At 46.5% G+C, this 21,582-nt stretch overlaps 1 protein-coding gene across 2 annotated transcripts in view; it reads right to left on the reverse strand.

The window, feature by feature from the left end:
- DPF3 (double PHD fingers 3) overlaps positions 1-21,582 on the reverse strand; it is a 285,829-nt gene that overhangs the window by 66,097 nt on the left and 198,150 nt on the right. For both annotated transcript variants that reach the window (XR_008539040.2, XM_054666070.2), the window contains exon 7: positions 17,793-17,930. Coding sequence is in view for 1 of the 2 variants with exons in the window: in XM_054666070.2 (XP_054522045.1) it covers positions 17,793-17,930 (138 nt within the window). In the remaining variant the exon portion in view is untranslated. The remainder of the gene's footprint in view (positions 1-17,792; positions 17,931-21,582) is intronic.

Consider the following 21,582-nt stretch of genomic DNA (forward strand, 5'->3'; position numbering starts at 1 on the left):
AACAAAAGCAAAGAAAAATCTTAGGACATGACTTTGAAAACAAAGCCTGTGAGGAGAATAGCACCTGTCCTTATGCACCAAAATCATTCCATTTCCAGGGGCTGCTTGAGAAACCTTGAATGGATTATTTGCATGGAGAGAAATGCTTCCCTTTTTCTCTGTTTCTCCCTCCCTATTGTGGGCATTTCTTTGTCATATTCACACTCCCTGTTTGTAACCAAGAAGAAAAGTCTTTCTGTTTATGGGATCAGCCCTAACCACCCAAGTATCTTCCTCCTCACCAGACCCAGTGTCTGCTGCTGCCTTTCATTATTCACTGGCTAACGTTAATCAGGGTCCCATACAGTACAAATCTGAAAAAGGAAGCAGAGATGTGAGCAGAAATACCATCCAGACAGTAAGTGATAAACAGATTCACCCACTTTAATGTGATTCCCTCTGGCCTCCACTTCCTCCATGCCTCTGCTTTGCCTCCAGGAATAGAAAACCTACCTGGGGAAGGCGGAAGACAAAAGCTAGAGGAATTTCATTATAGAGGGTTAATCCATTTATCAGTTGCTATTTGGATTGTTTAATTGGTTTCTAAGTCATTGATTTCCATCTTCAGGGAGGCAGACAATTCTCTGCCAGAAGTGTTAGCTGTTTGGGGGAGACAGAGGAGCTGGCCACATTCTGGGGTCTGTTCAGTGTAGGCTTGTCTTCATCAGTCCCTGGATCTCAAACACATTTGCATAGCATACAGAATGCTTTTGAAATAATCTCCAAAAAGCAGTACATCTGCAAAAATTTTACTCTGCCTACAAAATTTTCATTGCCCAAATCCAAAAGTACCAGAGTCCCCTTCTCCCTTCTCCCTCAATTGCCATCTTCGTCATTTTTAGAACTCTCCTAAGAAAATCCAAGCATCTCTATGAAGCAAATAAACTCAGGGTTTCCTCAACAAGATATGGATGGAAAACCATCAAATGATGAACAGAAAGAAGAGATAGGGTATACTAAATTTAGGGGCTGAGGGTAATCCAAAGTTAAGTGCCATGATTGATATGAGCTAGATATAAAATGTGGAGATGCCAGTTGTTACTTAGGTAGCTTCCTGTATGGAAGGCAATCAGAGAATCCCATATATATCATTCATAAAAACTTACAGGGGGCCTAGTCTCCTCAGCTGTCTCTCTCCTATACTCTTAGGGACTTCCTATAATTTTCAATTTCCTCCCCATTCACAAGATCTTTAAGCAACTAAAGAATCTGATTTTCTCCAACACACTGTCTCCCTCATGATGTATGAGGATGAGTAAGTAAAATATACAGTATAAAAGCTTGCAGATTAATTCTTGATATGGTTTGGCTGTGTCCCCACCCAAATCTCATCTTGAATTGCAGCTCCCATAATCCCCACATGTCATGGGAGAGACCGAGTAGGATATAATTGAATCATGAGGGCAGGTTTTTCCCTAGCAGCTCTTGTGATAATGAATAAGTCTCATGGGATCTGATGGTTTTATAAGGGGCAGTTCCCCTGCACATGCTCTCTTGCCTGCTGCCATGTAAGATGTGCCTTTGCTCCTCCTTTGCCTTCTGCCATGATTGTGAGGCCTCCCCAGCCAGGTGGAACTGTGAGTCCATTAAACCTCTTTGTCTTTATAAATCACCCAATCTCGGGTGTTTCTTCCTAGCAGTATGAAAATGGACTAATACAATTCTACACAGCATTCACTACCAACAGACCATTGGTAGAACACCCTATTGAATCAGGAACTCTAATACTACAAGAAATAAAAAATTAGAAATGATCTAGTAGAGCTAAGCAGGCAGTGATGGAAGAATTCAGCCTTTGTAAAAAGACCAAAGGAAAAGAATTGAATTCATCTGAAAAAGGGAAGCTTCTGAGGAGATGGAGTCAGAGCAGCATCCTGTTGGCCATACAGAGTTCCTGTCCAAGGGGTGAGGGAGGTCCTAAAATCCCATGTATAGGCCCTGGTATGTGCAGGAGTGACATGCCAGGCCAGCTGGGGTGCGGAGGTACATTTTTAGTCCGGCAATGGCCCAGTATAGAAAGTGATCATGCACAGCTGTTTTAGTTTTCAGAGAAATCATTTTTGCTTCAGTTTCTACTCTTTTCTTACAACAGTGAGCTCAAAGCATCCTTCCATTGTGGTCAGATGGTGTGGAATGGACTAATTGCTTATGCACCTGATTTTCTTAAACATTTTGGTACTTGGGATTAGTTTCAGAGCAAGGGTTCTCCCATGGAGCTCTCCCAAACTTCAGCTAAAACATATCAGTCATGCCCTGGGGAGGGCACAGTTGATATCACCATTATGACCCTTGTTTATATTGAGTCTGTGTGCCTCCTCTCCCCGTTTCACATTATCATCTCTCCATATTAAATAGGTCTACTCCTTCAGGTTGGAGACCAGGTCTAACCCGTTGTTGGAACCCCTACAATCTGTGGGATGAGTGACTTAGAGAGGGATGGCAGGGATGTTAGTGGGTGGCACAGTGATGCCCTGGGAGCACCGGATATCATTCACTGCCCCTGGTTTATTTCCCTACCAGAGGAGAGCTGGTCCATGTGTGCATGAATTGGTCTGTCACCTGGTCTCATGGCCAGCTCCCAGAGTACACAGAAGTCGGTAGCCAATGGCCCTGAGTCACTGGAAGAATAATACTGTACCCCTCCTGTGGGAGGCGAGACATCATTCTGCACCAAACACATGAGAACATAGAAGAAAATGATTCATTGTCTCTTGAGAAGAAGATACCTGGTCATGCCTATCCACTCAGCTTCCCTTTTGTTCAACTGCGTATTGAGAAGAAAAGGAAGCAGACATTTATCACACCACAAAACTGTGGCAAATCTTTTGCTGGATGCTTTATATATGTTATTTCATTGATTCTTGCAAAAACTTTGTGAAGTAGGGAATTTTTTGACAGATGCAGTAACTGAAATCCAAAGAGATTAAAGCGCTGGCTCCAAGCCTCGGTTGGGCTCTTCGAAGGCAGGTTTCACCCCGTTTGTCTGTGTCCCCAGAGATTGTGCCTCTAATCACACTTCTCTGCCTCCTGGGAAGTCCAGAGGTAAACACTTTGCAGCCATACCTTGCATATAAAATATTTCATAAATCTCTTTAGAGTCAACCTGATTCGCCCAATATGATATTTACGAAGCCCAAAGCTATAAAAATTATTGAGACCGGCCTGATAAAAGTGGAAATTCCCTTTGAACTTAAATTTAATGTCCCTACTACAGTAATCCATCCTGGGTGATCCTGTTTATTGTCATCTACTCTATGAAAACACTTCTCTGGAGAATTCCAGAGGCTCATGAAGGAATTTTTTTAAGTAAAGCTCACATCATGGCTAGGTTGGCCTATGGCCTGACCCAGCCATGTGCAATTTCCTGGTACTGTATATGAGATCATTATAAAAAAGATTTTACTATAAATAGGAAGCTCGCCCAGACCTTGTAAGTGGGATTTAAATAGAGATTTTGCTTCTGCTTATGGGAAATTGAGTCCCGCTTTATAGAATAAGATGACGGGGAGGGCAAAGACCCGACTGGCATCTCTATGGCAGCATCTGCAATGATGGATGTGGTTTTCTGTTGATTAATGTTCATGGGCTGAGATCATATAAGAGATACAAGTAAGTTGCTGAGAAAATAAAGTGAGCCTTAAGAGTTTAGAAATCTACCTGAGGGAGATAACTCTAAAAAGCTCAAAGGAAAAAAAATGGAAATCAGGAACAAAGTTCATGAAGAAAGTAGAAGAAAAATAACAGAAGGCAGGGAAGAGCATTCAGATAAATCAAAGCAAGAAAAATGAAAAGTGAAGCTTCACACAGCCCCACCACCACGCTCAGGGAAGCGAGAGCAGGCATTCTGGAAAGGTATTAGTGCACGCTACAGGATTTTTGAGTTAAATCAGGTTTTATGTCTATGGCAAACAAGGCCCCAAATCTTCCATAAAACTACCGCCCAGGCAGCACCGCCTCTCCCCCTCCCAGTCGGATCTCCGCTGTGGTGTGCCTGCCACTCACAGAAAGAATGAGTGGCAGGGACAAACCAGCCATCGGCAACAGCCACTCGTCTGGGTTCTGCTGAGACCAGAGCTGCGTCCCAAGCATCCTAGGGAATAGGAAACAGGCCAGAAGTTCAGGCTCCTCCTTGGCACGTGCACAAAAGCATGGCCTCACATCCTGAGCAGACGCTCTGACCACCTGCCAGGGCCTGGTGTGCACAAATGCGCGGCCACGCTCGGTGCCCACCACCCACCACCCAGCCCCAGCCCCAGCCCCAGCTGAGCAGCTCCATTTCTGGAGCCTGCTAGCCTGGGAAGTTGGGGTGCACAGCCCTTGGGGAATTCGGGGGCAGTGAGCAGAGCCCTCTGGGAAGAGATGCGCCTCTCCTCGCCCCTCTCGTTTGTTCCCCCCGCCACCCTCCACAGGCTGACAGTTCCCGTGTCCCTCTACAGGTCTGACATGTTTCCATGGCAACCGGAATCCTGGGCTCCGGCAGCCTCCGCTCTTGCCACCTGTTATGACTTCATCTCTCAAGTGTAAAGCATGCTAGCCCCGTGCCACTTGGCTGTGCAGAGCGCATCTTCAGAGGACGACGGAGGGAAGGAAAGGGGAGAGGAAAGGAGGGAAAGCAGACAGGCAGCCCAGGCCGGCCAGGCGGGACATGCTGGCTAGGCCAGTCCAGAGGAGGAAGCTTGGGGGCCGGAGATGAGAGGGTGGGGAGTAAGGGTGGACCCCGACGTGCCTTCCCTGCAGAATCAGGAGCAAGCCTCAGCTGGAGGCCACTGCCACGGCCTGCTACCTCTACCTAGCCTTTAATGAGGGCTGCGGGAGGAGGGAGAGGCGGGCTGGGGAGACAAGGCGCCTGCGAGGAGCTCCGGCAGGCCCAGCGTGAAGCAGAGCCAGGAGAGGGTTAAAAGTGGCGTGATAGAGACTGTGGGGAAGGCTGGACCAGAGGGCAAAGGGAGCATCAAAGCCGGGATAAATGGCCTTAATTCTCATGCTCCCGCTCGCCGGTCGTGTTTACTCATATAAATTATCCCCCAGGCCTGACACCTTTTTTCACTGCTTCCCTAGAACTGATGAAAAAATAAATCCCACAGATCCCAGGAATAAAAAGTGTGGGGCTTTCATTCAGGCTGGTTCTCCTTGGCCACCTAATAGCAACTCAGGTCCCGCCCCAGGGCTCCAGGAGGAAGACAAAGGAAGGCTTCATCCCAAATGTGGAGGGGCAGGGGGCCTGGAAGCCTGGCGGGGAAGCAGACAGTAGGGCCCGCTCCCCACAGGACCCTCCAATCGTCAGAGCCCTCGACGGCAGAGAACTCGCTCTCCCCACAGACCATCTTGCCACCAGCTCTGAGGACACCGTGAATATATGGGAAAGTAAAGGGGATTACGCTGGAGCGGATGCGGAAGGCGCTGAGGCCAGGGCTGCTGTCATGAGTCCTCACATTTATGGATGGGGCTGATAAACTGTCACACTCCGCACCGTCAAGGACAAGGTGAGAAGATGAGCTGGAATGGCAGCACATGCCACAGGAGAGCTGGAAAGGCAGGTGGCTAACAACTAAAGCCATGGCCAGAGGGCGGGCTTCTCTGGAGAGGCCTCTGCACACAGGGAAGGGCCCCTAGGCCCGGGGTTTTGACTGCGTTGCCGATCTAGAGGCAAGAGAACACGCTAGGTGATGTCCTGAGGTCCCTTTCAGGCCTATTATTCAAGCATTATAATCAGGTGAAAAAAGAGACAGAAAAGCCAAGTTTTCCACACCCAGAGGAACCCAGCCTTTCATCATTGTTCTATACTCATGTAAATGCCTCTTTGCCTGTTACCCATGTGCTACCTGAGGGCACATGAGTAACACCTGAGGGCAGGAACCGTGTCCTTCACTGCGGTATCCCTGGCCCCTGGCCAGCAGTGAGTGACACAGAGCTGACAATCAATGCTGAGTGAAAGGATGGACAAATCATCACAGAGGCTTTTTGAGGGGAAAAGAAAATCTGCCAGGCAAAGGGAAGTTAATGACTAGGAATTGAGTGGACGGAGAGTCCCCTGAGCACAGGGTGACCATCCTAAGTCCCTCTTATATCGGGGCACAGAAGAAGTGGGAAGGAGAGATATTGGAGCCCCTTGGAGAGAAGAAAGCTGTGGTGTGGAAAGCCACTGCATCTGCCTCCCCCAGGAATCCTCTCTCTTAGGCATTTCTTAGTCAACCAGAATGGAAGGCATCAAGAATCCCCAGGCTCAGCTGGCCCCAGAGTCTTGAGACTCATTCTATCTCTCACCAGGGACTCAGCAGGAGCCAGTGAGAACAGAGGCCCCATCTTGCTGCGTGTTTTGGTGACTGTAGAAATAATATAAATATTTCAAAATGTGGAGTCAACCCTCCACCCTTCCTATGCCTGCCTTCTTTTCCTCCATCTTTATCCAATACTTACATCTTTAGATACAAACCTGGTGAATATTTACTCCTAAAAACTGTGCCATAAAAGCAGAAAACATATCCACTCACACTGATGTCTCCATCTTGATGGATATATTTGGTGAGAGTTGTAATTTGCGGTTTGCCAAAAGGCCACAACAATTTGCCAGCAGTGTGTGCACCATGTCACCAGCTCTGGGGCTAGATGGTCACACAGCCCCCAAGGAATGTCCTTTGTGCTCCAGCTTTAGGTGGGCAACCCTAGGTCTGCCATTAATGCTTCGGAATAGTAAGAAAAAGACCAAGTAAAGCTTAGGAATGGGTCGGATATGCTGGCTCACGCCTGTAATCCCAGCACTTTGGGAGGCCAAGGCAGGTGGATCATGAGGTCAGGAGTTCAAGACCAGCCTGGCCAACATGGCAAAAACCTCATCTCTACTAAAAATACAAAAATTAGCCAGGTGTGGTGGCACACACCTTAATCCCAGCTATTCGGGAGGCTGAGGCAGGAAAATCACTTGAACCTGGGAGGCAGAGGTTGCAGTGAGCCAAGATTGTGCCATTGCACTCCAGGCTGGGCAACAAGAGTAAGACTCTGTCTCAAAAAAAAAAAAAAAAAAAAAAAGCTTAGGAATGTTCTCAGTGTTGATGACACTGAGATGAATATCTCATTATGTGACACGTAATGAGATATTTCAGTTTTCCAGTGTTTGGTGATATGGGTCAGTTCATGCCCTGGTGTGGCAACTTGTGATTGCTACCAAATGAGTTTGTTGAAGGAGAAAACGTTAATTTGAGAGCAACTATATCAACCAGGCTCTGAACAAAGTGATGTCACTCCCCTTAATGAATTCCAGACAGCTTGGTGTGTTAGAGCTGGATGAGTTTTGTCTGTTTAAGTTGTCGGGATATTATTATCGACATAATTAGGATTCAACAAGCCCCTTGTTTTGCTTTGCCCAGCCGTGCCCTCTCAACCCTCTTCACTAGCACCACTGAACTCTGTCTGCAAGGGGACCAGCATTTTCTTTGTTCTTCAGACCGAAAGCCGTATTTAAGAAAAGGGAAAGCATGAGCCTTCTGCTTTAGACCTGAGGATTTGGAAGGAATCAAGAGACCACAGAGTCTTGGGGCAGCACAGCCTGAGGATGGGGGCACACGCAGGGGCGCACTCCAAAAGCAGGCCGGGAAGTTGCTGCTGAGAGTCAGAGACGTCTGCCCTACATGGGATAGAGCATTAGGAAAAGAGCAAAAACCAAGGCTGCCCCTTCAATTTGACAGTACAACCTGACTCCTGGCCAGTTACCTGGCTCAGTGCATCCAAAAGAAAAAAGGAATTAAAAGGAAGTTGACTGACTGAACATCAGTCTTGGAAAGCTAGATTTCTGTAAGGTAGTGGTTTACCTGGGAACTTGTCAAAAATGCAAATTCCCAGTCAGGCACAGTGGCTCATGCCTGTAATCCCAGAATTTTGGGAGGCCAAGGCAGGTGGATCACTTGAGGTCAGGAGTTCCAGACCAGCCTGGCTAACATAGCAAAACCCCGCCTCTACTAAAAACACAAAAATTAGCTGGGTGTGGTGGTGCACACCTGTAATCCCAGCTACTCAGGAGGCTGAGGCAAGAGAATCACCTGAACCCAGGAGGTGGAGGTTGCAGTGAGCCGAGGTCGCACCACTGCACTCCAGCCTGGGTGACAGAACAAGACCCCATCTCAAAAAAAAAAAAGGCAAATTCCAGGGCCTGAATTGCTGAATCAGAAACTCTGGGGGTGGGATCCAGTGGGTGGGCTGTGCTTTAACAAATGCTCCAGGTGATTCTGATGCAGCCTCAAGCTTGAGAAACATGGCTTTAATGTGGTGTGACAGTCAAGTCACCTGGAAGTCATTTACTTAATCTTCATCATAGCCTATGAGATAGATGCCATTAATGATCTGATTTTACATAGTGATCCATGAGGCATATGGAGGCTATGCAGCTCAGCTAAGGTCACACGTTAGTCAGTGGCTCACTTGGCTCTGAACCCAAGCAACCACGCACCTGGGGGGAGGTGAGTCGGAGAGGTGGACACGCAGGGCCTCACAGGCTAGGGCTTCCCAGATTTTGCTGTGCAAATCATTTGGGGATCTCATTAACATTCAGGTTGGAATTCATAGATCCAGGGTACAGCCTGAGATTCTACATGTCTTAAAAGCTCCCCTGGTAGGGTGGCCACGCATCCAGGTTTGACTGGGACAGAGGGTTCTAGGGCGTGGGGCTTTCAGTGCTGTAGCTGGGCAAACCTGGACAAGCTGTCACCAAGCCCCAGGTGCTTCTGACCACACTGTCAGATGCAAAACACAGACCCACAAGATGAGGAGTTTGGGTTGTATTCAAATGTGATGAAAGTGTTGAGAGCATGAGAGTGACATCATCTGCTTTATATTTTACATATATATATATTTTCTTAGAAACAAGATCTCTCTCTGTCTCCCAGACTGGAGTGCAGTGGCACAATCATGGCTTACTGCAACCTCAACCTCCTGGCTTCAAGCAACCCTCCCACCTCAGCCTCCCGAGTAGCTGGGATTATAGGCATGCACCACTACACCTGGCTAATTTTTGTATTTTTAGTAGAGATGGGGCTTCACCATGTTGACCAGGCTGGACTCAAACTCCTGAGCTCAAGCAATCTGCTCAGCTCAGCCTCCCAAACTGCTGGGATTACAGGTATGAGCCACAGCCTGCTTTAGAGGCTGGGAGACCAATAAAAAAAGTTTTAACAACCCAGGCAGAAGCCAGGGGTGGCCAGAAGATAGAGAGAGGGAGAAAACGTAGGGTATATTTTGGAAGACTGAAGGAAAACCAAGAGGCAAGGATGAATCCTAATATTTCACTTCAGGCTCAAGCTTTTTTTTTTAAAGAGCAAGTTTAGAAGAAAAAAAAATGAGAGCCAGGAAAGACAGTGAGACACAGAATGAGAGAGAAAGACTCAGGAAAATTATTGAATAGAATGATGTGTGATTTTTTTTTTCTGTAGAAAAAAAACTCATTTACCAATTAAAGTATGACCTAGAATTTGTAATGCAGGGGTGGGGTCTATAAAACATCCCAAACAGCCTAAGTTAGTAAAGAGCTTTGAAGAGTAAATGTGCCTGCTATGGACTGAAGTGTGTCCCTCATCCCCAAAATTCATATGTCAGAGTCCTAACCCCCAAAGGGATGTTATTTGGAAAAGGGTCTTTGGGAGGCAATTAGGTTCAGTGGGGTCATGAGGGTGGGGTCCTCGTAATGAAATTAGTGCCCTTATTAGACACCAAAGAGCTTGTTTCTCTCTCTCTCTCCACCCATACACACCAAAGAAAGGCCATGTGAGGACACAATGAGAAAGCAGCTATCTGCAATCCAAGGAGAGAGCCCTCACCACACTCTGACCCTACCAGAACCTTGATCTTGGACTTCCAGTCTCCAGAATTGTGAGAAATAAATTCCTGTTGTTTAAGCCACCCAGTCGATGGAATTTTGTTAAGACAGTGCCTATTAACATGTTCATCTCTTTTGAAAAGCCACAATGCAGCATGATGCATTAGACAACTGGTCTTGAGGCAAAAGTTAAGGGACATCGGTAGGACCATGACAAAGATCCAAGCCTTGGGACTAGGGCCCATCACTCAGGGTTCCAAAGTCCTGACATAACTGAATGGTATCCAACTCAAGCCCATTCACATCTCAGCTTCCCACCTTGCTGTCTGTTACTCAACCTCTCTGAGCCTCAGTTTCCTTGTCTGTAAAATGAGAATAATAACATGTCCCTAATGGACTTATGATCATAGCATGAGGTGATGTGTGTAAAATGCCTGACACCTACTAGTTGTTCCGTCATCTCTTTCCCTCTTTCCTCTTCTACGTGCAAGATAATTTTATTTCTAACAAGGCAGGAAAAATCAAAGACCTAAATAAGTAAACTCTCCCAATAAGTGGTACATGACTCGTGAATTCACATTCATCCTCCCTGACCATGGATACATGACTTGGTCTTTGTGTGCCTTGCTGTCCTCTGGGGGATATAGCACTTGCCTTGCAGGGTTATTGTGAGGAATGAATGAGATACACATGGCATGCTTAGCACCATGTCTGACACGCTTAAGGAATGCAAGCAAGTACCATTGCCACTGTTGCTGTTTGGTATGTGGGTCTCTTCAATCCTGCACATTTCTAGGTAATTAGGCCCAAAATGCGAGAGAAATAAAAGAGATTCAGAGACAGCCAAGAGACACGTGGAGGCCCAATCCTAGGGCAATGGCATGGCAAATAAAAGGGTGCCACACTTGTCTAGATTGCCCTCCACAGCTTTCTCTGGCTGGGTTTTATGCCTCTGTCTTATTTCCACAATTGCACCAGAAGTTCTCCCAGGGCTGAGACCACGTTATCCCTTTCTGGAGGCCCAGTTATACTTCTCCCAACAACTGGGTGCATGTACAGTAAGTGCTTAATAAATATTCATATTGAGCCTGTTCAGAAGGATCTGTGTCCCATATCTAAGATTTAGCCAAGGATATGCCAGGGCCAGGTCAGGCTCTGATAGTTACTGCTGATGCCAATGACACCCCACAGGCAGTTAGCTTCACAGTGGTGGCAAAGTCCCATCACATGGGCTCAGATGGAACTATGACTCAGATGAGTCATCTGTGGTCACAGACATGCCTGTGGGCCCAAATGGGACAGAGATGGGACATCAGTGCTCACAGGCATGGTGCCAAACACTCACATTATCTCATTTAAGACTCACAGCAATCCCATGAAGTCAGGAGGATTATTACCCCTGTTTTATAGATGAGGCAACTAAGAAGCAGGAGTGTAGGTAAGTGGCCCACATTTGCACCACTGGAAGATGGCAGATTGCCAGAGTCACCATTCACACCCTGGACTGACCAACTCCACAGCCATTCCCTCAGCCACAGGGTCAAGGATGTAGATGACCTTTGAGGCCAGAAAATGAGCCCCAAGTATCCCCTGCAAGGACCAGAGCAACTCTATGGATTCCTTGCTATATAATCTGAAAACTGTCTAGTTAAATAATAATTTCTCTAAAGAACACCTGTTACTAGTTTCCCAATTTACTCTTTGAGAAGGAAGAACCAGCCCAATTTCCCAGAAAGAGCTCTGTATCTAAACTTTCCTCTGTCTCCCCTAATAACAAAGGCTGGATTTCTGGTGTCAAGTTTAGGTACGCAGTTGGCTGTGTAGGCTTTATGGCTTTTCAGTCACCTTTCAGAGTAATCTTAAATTTCTAAGCTTGTTTCAAAGGTAATTTTCACTCTATCTCTTAAAGCTTTTGGCCGCCCCCAACCCATATGTTAGAGGACAAGAGATGTCAGAAGACTAACATCTGTTAGATCTTTCCCAACAGTGTGGCAATGACATCATATGCTTCTTTTAGATAATTTGCACATTATCAGACTAATTTTCAGATTATCTAATCAGCAGACATTACCCTTAATCAACTTGGTTCTCCCCTTTCAGCTCTGCAGAGTACAATATGCCCTCCAAAGGCGTGCTAGAGCTGGGGCTCTTTTTTCTCTCAACAGAGGTGAAAAGCCTAACTTTGCACCAGGCACACCACCCTTGCACAAAAGGCTGAGACCTCCAGGAACCTAGAAGAACCCATCTTCAATTCCACAGACTTGAAAAATCAGCTTGAAATACATTTTATAGACTCATATTTTTTTAAATTTCCCTCTTAGGAGCTCTGAGTATGCTATAGAGAATATGTTATATTTACTTATGCTATTAAATAAAAGAGATACAACATATAACAATAAGACTCCAAACAGATGTTTTTTAAGTTATTTGTTCTTGCCTTCTAGTAATTGCTACTCTGGCTTCCCACTGTCTATAGGAATAAAGACTACACAGAGGGGCATAGAAGACGCTTCCCACTGTGGCCCCTGATTACATTTCCATCTTTCCTCTGCATCCCCTAAATCCAACGTTACTATCAGACCCAAAGACTTCCAATTGTCTGAATGTGCCATGCTATTTCATACCTGCCTGCCTTCATGTACAGTTCCCTCTACCTGGGAAGCCCTCTCCCTCCTAAGAAATTCCTTCTCATTCTCCAATGGCTAACTTGAATGTCACCTCTTCAGTGAAGCCTTTGCAAAGCCCCTAATGCAGTAGTCCTAAAGCTTTAGTATGCACCAGAATGCCCTGGAGAGCTTTGTAAGACCCAGACTGCTGGCCCCCATCCTTGGAGTCTCTGTTTCAGGACATCCAGTAGAACCTGAGAATCTACATTTTCAACAAGGTCCCAAGTGATGCTAATGCCACACTTGGAATACCACTGCCCTAAGGCATAGAAAGTACCCTGTGCCCTTGAGTCCTGAACTCCCTCACGGTTCTGTACACACCCCATTGCACACTCCCACTCAAGACTGTGAGCTCAAAGACAGAGCTGAGTCCTATTTATGCCTGTCCTCCCTAGTCCCAGCATATAGACAATATTCAATACATGGTTATTACATGGATGGGTGGATGGATAGATGGACAGATGAGATGGATGATGGATGGACGGATGGATGGATGGGTGGGTGGGTGGATGGATGGATGGATGGGTGGGTGGATGGATCGATGACGTATACACGGATGGATGGATGCATGGATGGATTAGACTGAATTTATTTACACAGCTTTTCATCCAGGCCCAGGACTTCATAAATGTCTATCCTCACTCTAAAAATTACCTCAAAAACATCATCTATAATCAATTCCCACTGTGCAGAGAAGGTAAAAAGAAGTTCAAAGAGTTTAACATCACAAGCCTATGTTAAGGAGGTTTTGAATTCTAGTCCAGAGCTCTTTCTGCTACTCTACCCCACTGGGGCTCCCTACCAAGGCTGCATTTAAGTAGTCACAATGGTATGCTTCTGAGTGTATCTTTCAGAGTCCTATCCTCCCCAGCTGCCCTCCCTTTATTCATGTATGTGTACATCTATGTGTAGGTGTATGTGTGTGTACATATGCATGCGCACACACACAGTCATTTATTTCATTTGCAAAAAGTAGGTGAAGGTGGTAAAAGAAATGGAGGCCGAAGAGGCACCCAGCCTCATGCAGGGAGAGGGTGGGATGCAGTCCACATGCAGAGGACCCCATCAGAAAAGCACTATTTCCCAAAGGGGAGTGTTTGAGCTCCAAGCATCCCTGGCTTCCTGTAGTTGAGGCAGAGAGGCAAGGGCACACAGGAAAGGGGACAAATGTACAGGAAACACAAGAAATGTATACTCAGGAGAAAATGAGAGACTGAGGGAGAAACAAAGGCGCGAGAGCATCAGCTTGGGGGCCAGGCGATCAGGAGTGGCAGTGGATTGCTGAGCTTGCAGCACAGGGCAGCATGGGTGGGGGCAGGGAAGGTCAGTGCCGGCTCCAGCAGTCCACTCTGCCCTTTCAGCAGCAGCACCAGGCGCGGGATGAGCCATGGGCTCTGCTGAAGACACAGCTGGGGGGCGATAGAGCAAGCGACAGCAGGAGGACCAAAGTCAAAAGGTCGCTACTGCTGCAGGTGGTGCAAACCCAGCTGCCCTTGGCCCTGCAAACCCTGTGTCTGTAAGGCTGTTTTTCCATTAGGCCTCCGCTCACATGCAGCCTGGGTCACCCTGCAGCTCTGCTAAAGGGGGAAAAAGTCAGCATTTCCACTTCACTGGTGTCCAGACCTTCTCCTGGGGGAGCCGCAGATTAGCCTCTTGGATTAAGCTCTCCTACCTGCCCCTCCCCTCCAAAAGCCTCACCAAGGGAGGATCACGAAGCTGAGACCTTAGGATGCTGCCGAGCTGTCACTTCCAATTCAGCACACAGCCCCAGTAGCATTTAGGGGCAGGATGGATGGGAGCCACCCCCTATCCCCAAACAGTGGGAGCAGCTAATGACTAGGTATTAACGATGCTGGCAATTAGTGCTCACAAGAAAATAGTCGGGGGGCTGCTCACCAGGGGAATGTGGGAGGGAGCAGAGCACACATTCGGGGCGGCGAGCAAGTCAGCGGCGTGTGTGGTGCAGAGAACCTGGGACGACCAGCTGCCTCATGGGTTTGTCCAGAGAAATTGGGGGTGGGGGAAAGGATGGTTTCTGCAGGCACTAAAAGCCTTTCTGCTGTACCCTCCCCACTAGCAAAACTGGGTTAATCACAGAGTTTTCCAGGAGGGCACTGTGAGATGTCACTAAAAAGGTGTTTGTGAGGATTCTGGAACCTTCTTCGTGTGGGGAGGCCCCGGATCCGCCTGGGAATACCTATTATTTTCTAGGAGGTTTTAAACCCTTGGCCAGGCAAATGATCCTTTTTGAAGAGCCCACTTTCTCATCAGCAGGGTGAGAAAGAGAAAAAGGGGAGGGGGAGTTGGAGTGTGTGCCACTCACTGACAAGCCCACAGAGGTGAGAACAAGCCATCCATGAAATTTCGTAGGCAGACGTCTCCACATCTCCACGTAGGGCGAGGGGAGACAGGCACAGCTTCTTTCCCAAGCAAGGCTGTGTGGCCTCAAGGGGAGGACACTAGAAGGCCAAACACACCCGCCCACGAGGGCTCATAGAAGATCCACACCCGAGTGCTTGTCTCAGAAGTCAACCAACCCTGAGGGGACCACAGGGATCGCTGGGGAGACTGCCTCCTTCCACTTCAGGTCTGCAGCACACCTCCCCGTGCAGCCACAAACACCAAGCACATGGACGGACACATATGCACATGTGCACACACGCATGCACACATATACAAACACACACACGCACACGCAGGTACACACACAATACACATGCACACACACAAGCACACACACGCACAAACAACACGCACACACATGCACATGCACACACAAAGTACATACACAACACGTATACACACGCACACACAACATGCACATGCACACACACACACACACATACACGCACACACACACATAGACACACACACACCCGGCTCATAATGAGGCTACAGGAGAACCAAGGAAAATGAGACACAGACAGACAAGAAGCATTCCAAACCCCAGGGCATGAATAAAGGAACAAAATGGCCTGACATTTGAGAAGAGATATAAGGAGATAAGCTAGCACAGGGGAGTGAGAAATAAGGTTACCAAGCTAATAAACACTTTAGAGAGCGCGACAATGGCGAAGAAACACTTTTCAGGGAGCAACCAAAATCAAAGGAGATTCTTCTCAGCCTCCTCATGGTGGGAGACAACAGCTCCGTGTGACCTCTTGGTCACTTAGACCAGGGAAAAGAGGAGAGACAGGGAAGTGCAAGTATTGGCTGCCTCAGTACAGGTCAGTATCTTTTCCTTTTTGAAAGACAAGGGTGACTGGACCAAGGAAAGCTCTTCCCAGAGAGAAGGCCTCAGTGTTGGAGCTCCTCAGGCCCTGGCAAGGAGAGGCGGGCAAGGCTCGGGGGGCACCTCCTGCTCTGCTGTTCAGGTTCTGTCCAGGTGACAACAGCAGGTGAGAAAGCAAGGGTCTGTTGCACTAAAGGCTTGCACCTTGGAAGTGAGCAAAAATTCAAGAAGGTGCTGAAGGCTGAATTGCATCCCCTCCCCACTCCCAAATTCCTATGTTGAAAGCGTAACCCATGGTACCTCAGACTGTGACTTGGTTTGGAAGTAGGGTCCTCAAAGAGGCATTTAAAGAGGTAAAGTTAAAATGAGCTTGTCAGGATAGACCCTAATATCCAATCTGACAGGTGTCCTTACAAGAAGAGGAAATGGGCTGGGCGTGGTGGCTCACACCTATAATCCCAGCCCTTTGGGAGGCCAAGGCAGGCGGATCACGAGGTCAAGAGATCGAGACCATCCTGGCCAACGTGGTGAAACCCTGTCTCTACCAAAAATACAAAAATTAGCTGGGGGTGGTGATGAGTGCCTATAGTCCCAACTACTTGGGAGGCTGAGGCAGGAGAATCGCTTGAACCTGGAAGGCAGAGGTTGCAGTGAGCCAAGATCACGCCACTGTACTCCAGCCTGGTGACGGAGAAAGACTCCGTCTCAGAAAAAAAAAAAAGAAGAGGAAATGTGGACACAAAAGCGATGCCACAGCACGCATGCACAGAGGGATAACTGTGCGAGCGGACAGGAGAAGGCAGCATCTGCAAGTCAAGGAGAGGAAACCAACCCTGCCAGCACCGTGACCTTGGACCTCCAGCCTCCAGAACTGTGAGAAAATTAATTTCTGTGGTTTAAGCCACCCCATCTGTGGGGTTTTCTTATGAGAACCCTAGCAAACCCATAAAGAAGGCAATGTTACGAGGGGAAAGTGGGGTGGAGGTTAAGGGAGACCCCACACTAATCCGAAGAATGGTCTTGGCCACAGGTGTGTTCATTATTTCAAATCTTTGGTGAAAGTGGCCAGTGGACATCAGTTGACTAAGTCGTTGGCCAACACGCATCCTCTAATCCTAGAGTCTGAGTATTTTAAACGTCTGATCCCTTTCACTGCATTGAGTTGTTCACTTTCAGAACACCTACCACCAAATCTTCTGAACAAAATGAAAAACACATGGCCTGTCCACGAATATTCTTCACTGAGAGATCTCAGTGTGGCCCACATCTTCAAGCAGGCTCTAAAGATTCCATTATCCCATTTCCATGTTGAGATTTCTGCAGGCCCAGAGACCATAAGGGATGTTCTAGAGGAAAGTCAAATGGAAAATGCTAAGCCCCTTTGGATTCCCTAATTCATAATTGGAAGTTGAGGTAAGAAAGCAGAGAAACGGAAACACAAAATCTTCAGGATCATTTTGGGTCTTGAGAGCCCAACATCCCAAACGACAAATCCACCCAGATCACATTTGCCATTTGAATGCTGAAGCAAAGAACATGGGGTCTCCAGGCAGCATTTCTAAGGCAGGAGAGCCCTGTACCAAAATGTGATCCCCTCCCCTCTACAAAAAAACCACAGCAATAGATAAGAATATTCTAAGGCACTTCGTAGACAAGCAGGCATTTCGAATGTGTGTCTGAACTGACACACCTATTACCTATGCCCACCCCAGTCTGAGTGGCTGGCTCTTCAGGAGTGAGGGAAAAGAGTTGTAGGTCTGGCATCTGACAGTGGCCAGGTAAGGACTTTCTCTTCTGCTTAACACTCACCTTCCTTCCTCTGGGAGCAGAGCAGGGTGTGTGAGCCCAGCCCTGCTATTGCTAAGCCTAGGGTTGGGCTGAGCTGCAGGGGCAGCTGGCTGGCTGGCTGAAAGGGCCAACACACTACAGCACATTGAGACCATGCAACGGTTGCTACCAGAAGATGCCAGCAGTGAGAAAAAGGAACAAGGAACACTCCCCAGCCTGTCTAACCCACTTCTTCACTGCCCCAACCTAACAAGTGGGCACTCACGCCTGTGGTTCTCATTTCTGTGGTTGGGTGGGGACCGAGTCTCCTGGTCTTGAGCTTCATCCCCCTCCTCGCTGGCCAGGTGAGTGTGAGCATAGTGGTAGCTGAGCCCCGGTCGGTTCTTGTAGCGCTTGCCACAGACTAGAGAGGAAAAGAGGAAAAAAGGGAGAGATACAAATATTAGCAACTTGTGCAGCCACCGCTATCATTCTCCCAGACAGTGATCCCATCCATCCACCCCAGAGCCAGGCTTCCCTTAAAACTGTCTCCCATCCCAACATCCCTTTCCCCCACCCAACAGAACCAACACCCTTGTAACAACTCAGGTCATGGAAAGAAAAACTGTAAAAGTAAAATATGAGGTTAAGAGCTGTGTGAGCACTCCACCGTTTCTAGCTGTGAGACCCAGAGCAAGTCACTTGACCTCTCTGTGCCTCAGTTTCTTCCGAGATAAAATGGGAACAATAACAGTACTTACCTCACAGGGTCATTGTGATAAGTTTATCTCTATGCAAAGTACTTAAAACAATATCAGGCACTTTGTAAGGGTAATTGTTATGACGTTGAATTCAAAGGGCACTGGGAATCTACCCAATCCAACATCCCATGACACAGATGAGGCAAGTGAGACCCAGCAACACCAAGTGACTTGCCCAGGAGCACACAACTAGTGTGGCAGAGCCACCAGAACCCATGTCTCCTGGGTTCCTGTGCACTGTCCCTTCCACCACCCCATGGTTGGCCTCTGCAAGAAGTAGAAAAGTTTTATCTGGATAATCCTTTTGATGTCTCACCCAGCGATTTTGTGCCAGAAACACATGCTGCACTTCTACCATGAACACCATGGAGTTAAAGCATCCTTGGTGGGTGCAGTCACCAAGAGCTTGTGCCCCTGATGCCCCAGGGCAGCCAAATCTGTAAAAGGTGCTCTTACAAGTACTACCTCTCAAATGGGGCAGTTTGAGCCAAGGGCAGCGAGCAATCGAAATGTGCCTTCTTGGAGCCAGGAAGAAAGGGCAGCAGTTCTGTTGGTTAGATGCTCAGTTCCTGGGAAGCAGAAGTCTGGCTAAATGGCTCAAGGTCACACTACCACCCTCAACCTCCCCACATAGGGATCATTATCTCGGCCCCTAGGGGGACGGCATTGCTGGTAGCAGAAACCTCGAGAGTCTTCCCAGTGAAATGTCCATGCCAACCTTCTATGCTTGTCCCCCAGCCTGGGTCCCCATCAGAGCAAACCAACCTGCTCTGCTGGAGTGCTTGAAAGTTACAAATTCTAAAAGACTTCTCCCTTGTGCTGACATGACCACGTCATACAAGGAAGCATAAATGCTTCACAAGGTGGGAAGAGCACAACTTTAGCATCAGGCCTGGGTTCAAATCCCAGTTCCAGCTGCTGAGGTTCACTGGCTGTGTGGTCCTGAGAGTATACAGAAGTGCTGTTATCCAGTCATCTTATCCAATACTCTTATTACTTCTGATAGAGTTTCTCTTCCTACCAGATTCTCTTGGGGTTTTTCAGTAGACAAACATTGGCCAAAATAATGTCACCTCTTCTTCCCCATATTTACATAAACTATTTTATCTTAGCTTAGATCATTTGTAAGAACCACCAAAACAATATCTTAAAATGGCAAAAGCAAGCATTTCCAATGTTAATGAAGGTGGATTTAGTGTTTCACTGTTTAGAACGATGTATCTGGCTAATTTTTAGTCTTTACCGAATTTAAGTAGTTCTTCTTATTCCTGTTATAGAGTTTTATTACAGGAGAATTTTATCAACTACGCTTTCAGCATCTACTATAATATGATTCTCCTTTAGTTGGTTGATAAGGTAAATTACGTTGATTTCCTAATATTTCCTATTATTGAACCATTCTTGCATTCCTAGAATGCACTCCATTTGGTCAGAGTATATTATTTATTTGATATACTGCTGCATTCTGCTTTCTAATACTGCATCTTGAATCTGTACTAAGACTTGAGCTCAATCTATAATTTTTGGACTATCTTTTATTAGGTTTCAATTTTATGGTGATGTTGATTTCTAAAAATTAACTGAAGAGTTTTGCTGCATGAAATTGGACAAGCTGCAGCTCTGTGCCTTTTCTTTTATCTGAAAATGAGGATAACAGTACTTATCTTGCAGGATGGGTAAAGGTATTATAAATAGCATTTGCAAGCAGCTCTCTCAATACCCAGCACATAATAGATGTTCAATAAATGGTAAATGAGGGGCAAGGGCTGTCGGCATTTTTTGCTGTATCTTAGGTACTGGATCTTCCTGAAAAGAGGGACTTTGACCCTTGCCTCATATTATAAAATCTGGCAATTGGTTGGACTTCTTTGTTAAGGTAAGATGAGAGTCTGAAATTCAAGTTGGTGACCCAGTGACTATAAATTCAAGGCCCAATGTTTAGCTCCCACTTATAAGTAGAACATATGGTATTTGATTTTCTGTTTCTGCATTAATTCACTTAGGATAATGGCCTCCAGCTGCATCCATGTTGCAAAGGACATGATTTTGTTCTTTTTATGGCTGTGTAATATTCCATGGAATATCCTAAACACTGGGTACACACAGACATAAAGATGGAAACAACAGATGCTGGGGACTCCAAAAGGGGGAAGGGAAGGAAGAGGGCAAGGCTTGAAAACCTACCTATTGGGTACTATGTTCACTAATTGGGTGATGGGTTTAATAGAAGCCCAAACCTTAGCATTATGTAATATACGCATGTAACAAACCTGAATCTAAAAAAATCAAAAATTAAAATAAATAGGCCTATCATTGGCTACTTACATTCATATATTCTCTCTTCCTCTCTCTCATAAATATTGTAAAAAAATAAAATTAAAATAAAATAAAATAGTGCTATGCATCTTAATTCCATGTGACTCAGGAAGCTGGACCCAAAGAGGCCCCTGAGGTGCACTCTGGATCTGCTTGTGGCTTTTTCTATTTAGCTTTTTAGATAATCTGAAGTTAATACACAGCAAATTATGGGGTCATTGCATATAAATCCATTTAGTTGCCAGGCATACTGTTAGTAAGGAATAAATGCTTATTAAAAGTAATGATAATGATATCAGTATTTACACAAAGAGGCCTCAGCCACCTCTGCAGATCCCCAGTATAAACTCACAGCATTTCACTTGTGCCATTTTGTTATGTCAATCATCACTGTTGCTTAATCACACAATTTCAGGATCTTAATGGTCATTTTGTCTATCTAGAGAAGTGTTTTATTCCCAATAACTCTAGAAGGCTGTTCTGGACAACTCCATTGATAGGGAACTCACTACCAGTCAAAGCAGGCATTTCTCCTTTAGACTCCTTGAATTATGGCTATGTCTGCACTATGTCTCTTAAGGACAGTTTCATATCAATTTCATCTTGATATCAACAACTCCACCTTATATGTTGACATATACATACTACGCCTTCAAAACATATTTGTTGAGTGGCTCATGAATGAATACAGAACCATTTTGTGGGAAGGCCAGGAGATGGGCGAAGAGGCAAGTTGTAGAATCTAATCCTTCTACCCACATTAAGCTCAGACTAATTGTTCTTAAAAGTCTACAAAACCAAACCTAAGCAAAAAGCTCCCTCTATCTCCTTCCCCAACATGGTAGAAAGTAATAATGTTTAGAGCAAATCCTTTTGCTAGAACAGAGATTCTCAAACAGTGGTCCCCAGACCAGCACCGTCCACATCTCCTGGCAACCTGTTAGAGATGCAAACTCTTGGGCTCCACCCCAGACTGACTGAATCAGAAACTCTGGGGGT

This window comes from Pan troglodytes, chromosome 15 (assembly GCF_028858775.2).
Source record: "Pan troglodytes isolate AG18354 chromosome 15, NHGRI_mPanTro3-v2.0_pri, whole genome shotgun sequence".
In the NCBI taxonomy this organism is placed as follows: Eukaryota; Metazoa; Chordata; class Mammalia; order Primates; family Hominidae; genus Pan; species Pan troglodytes.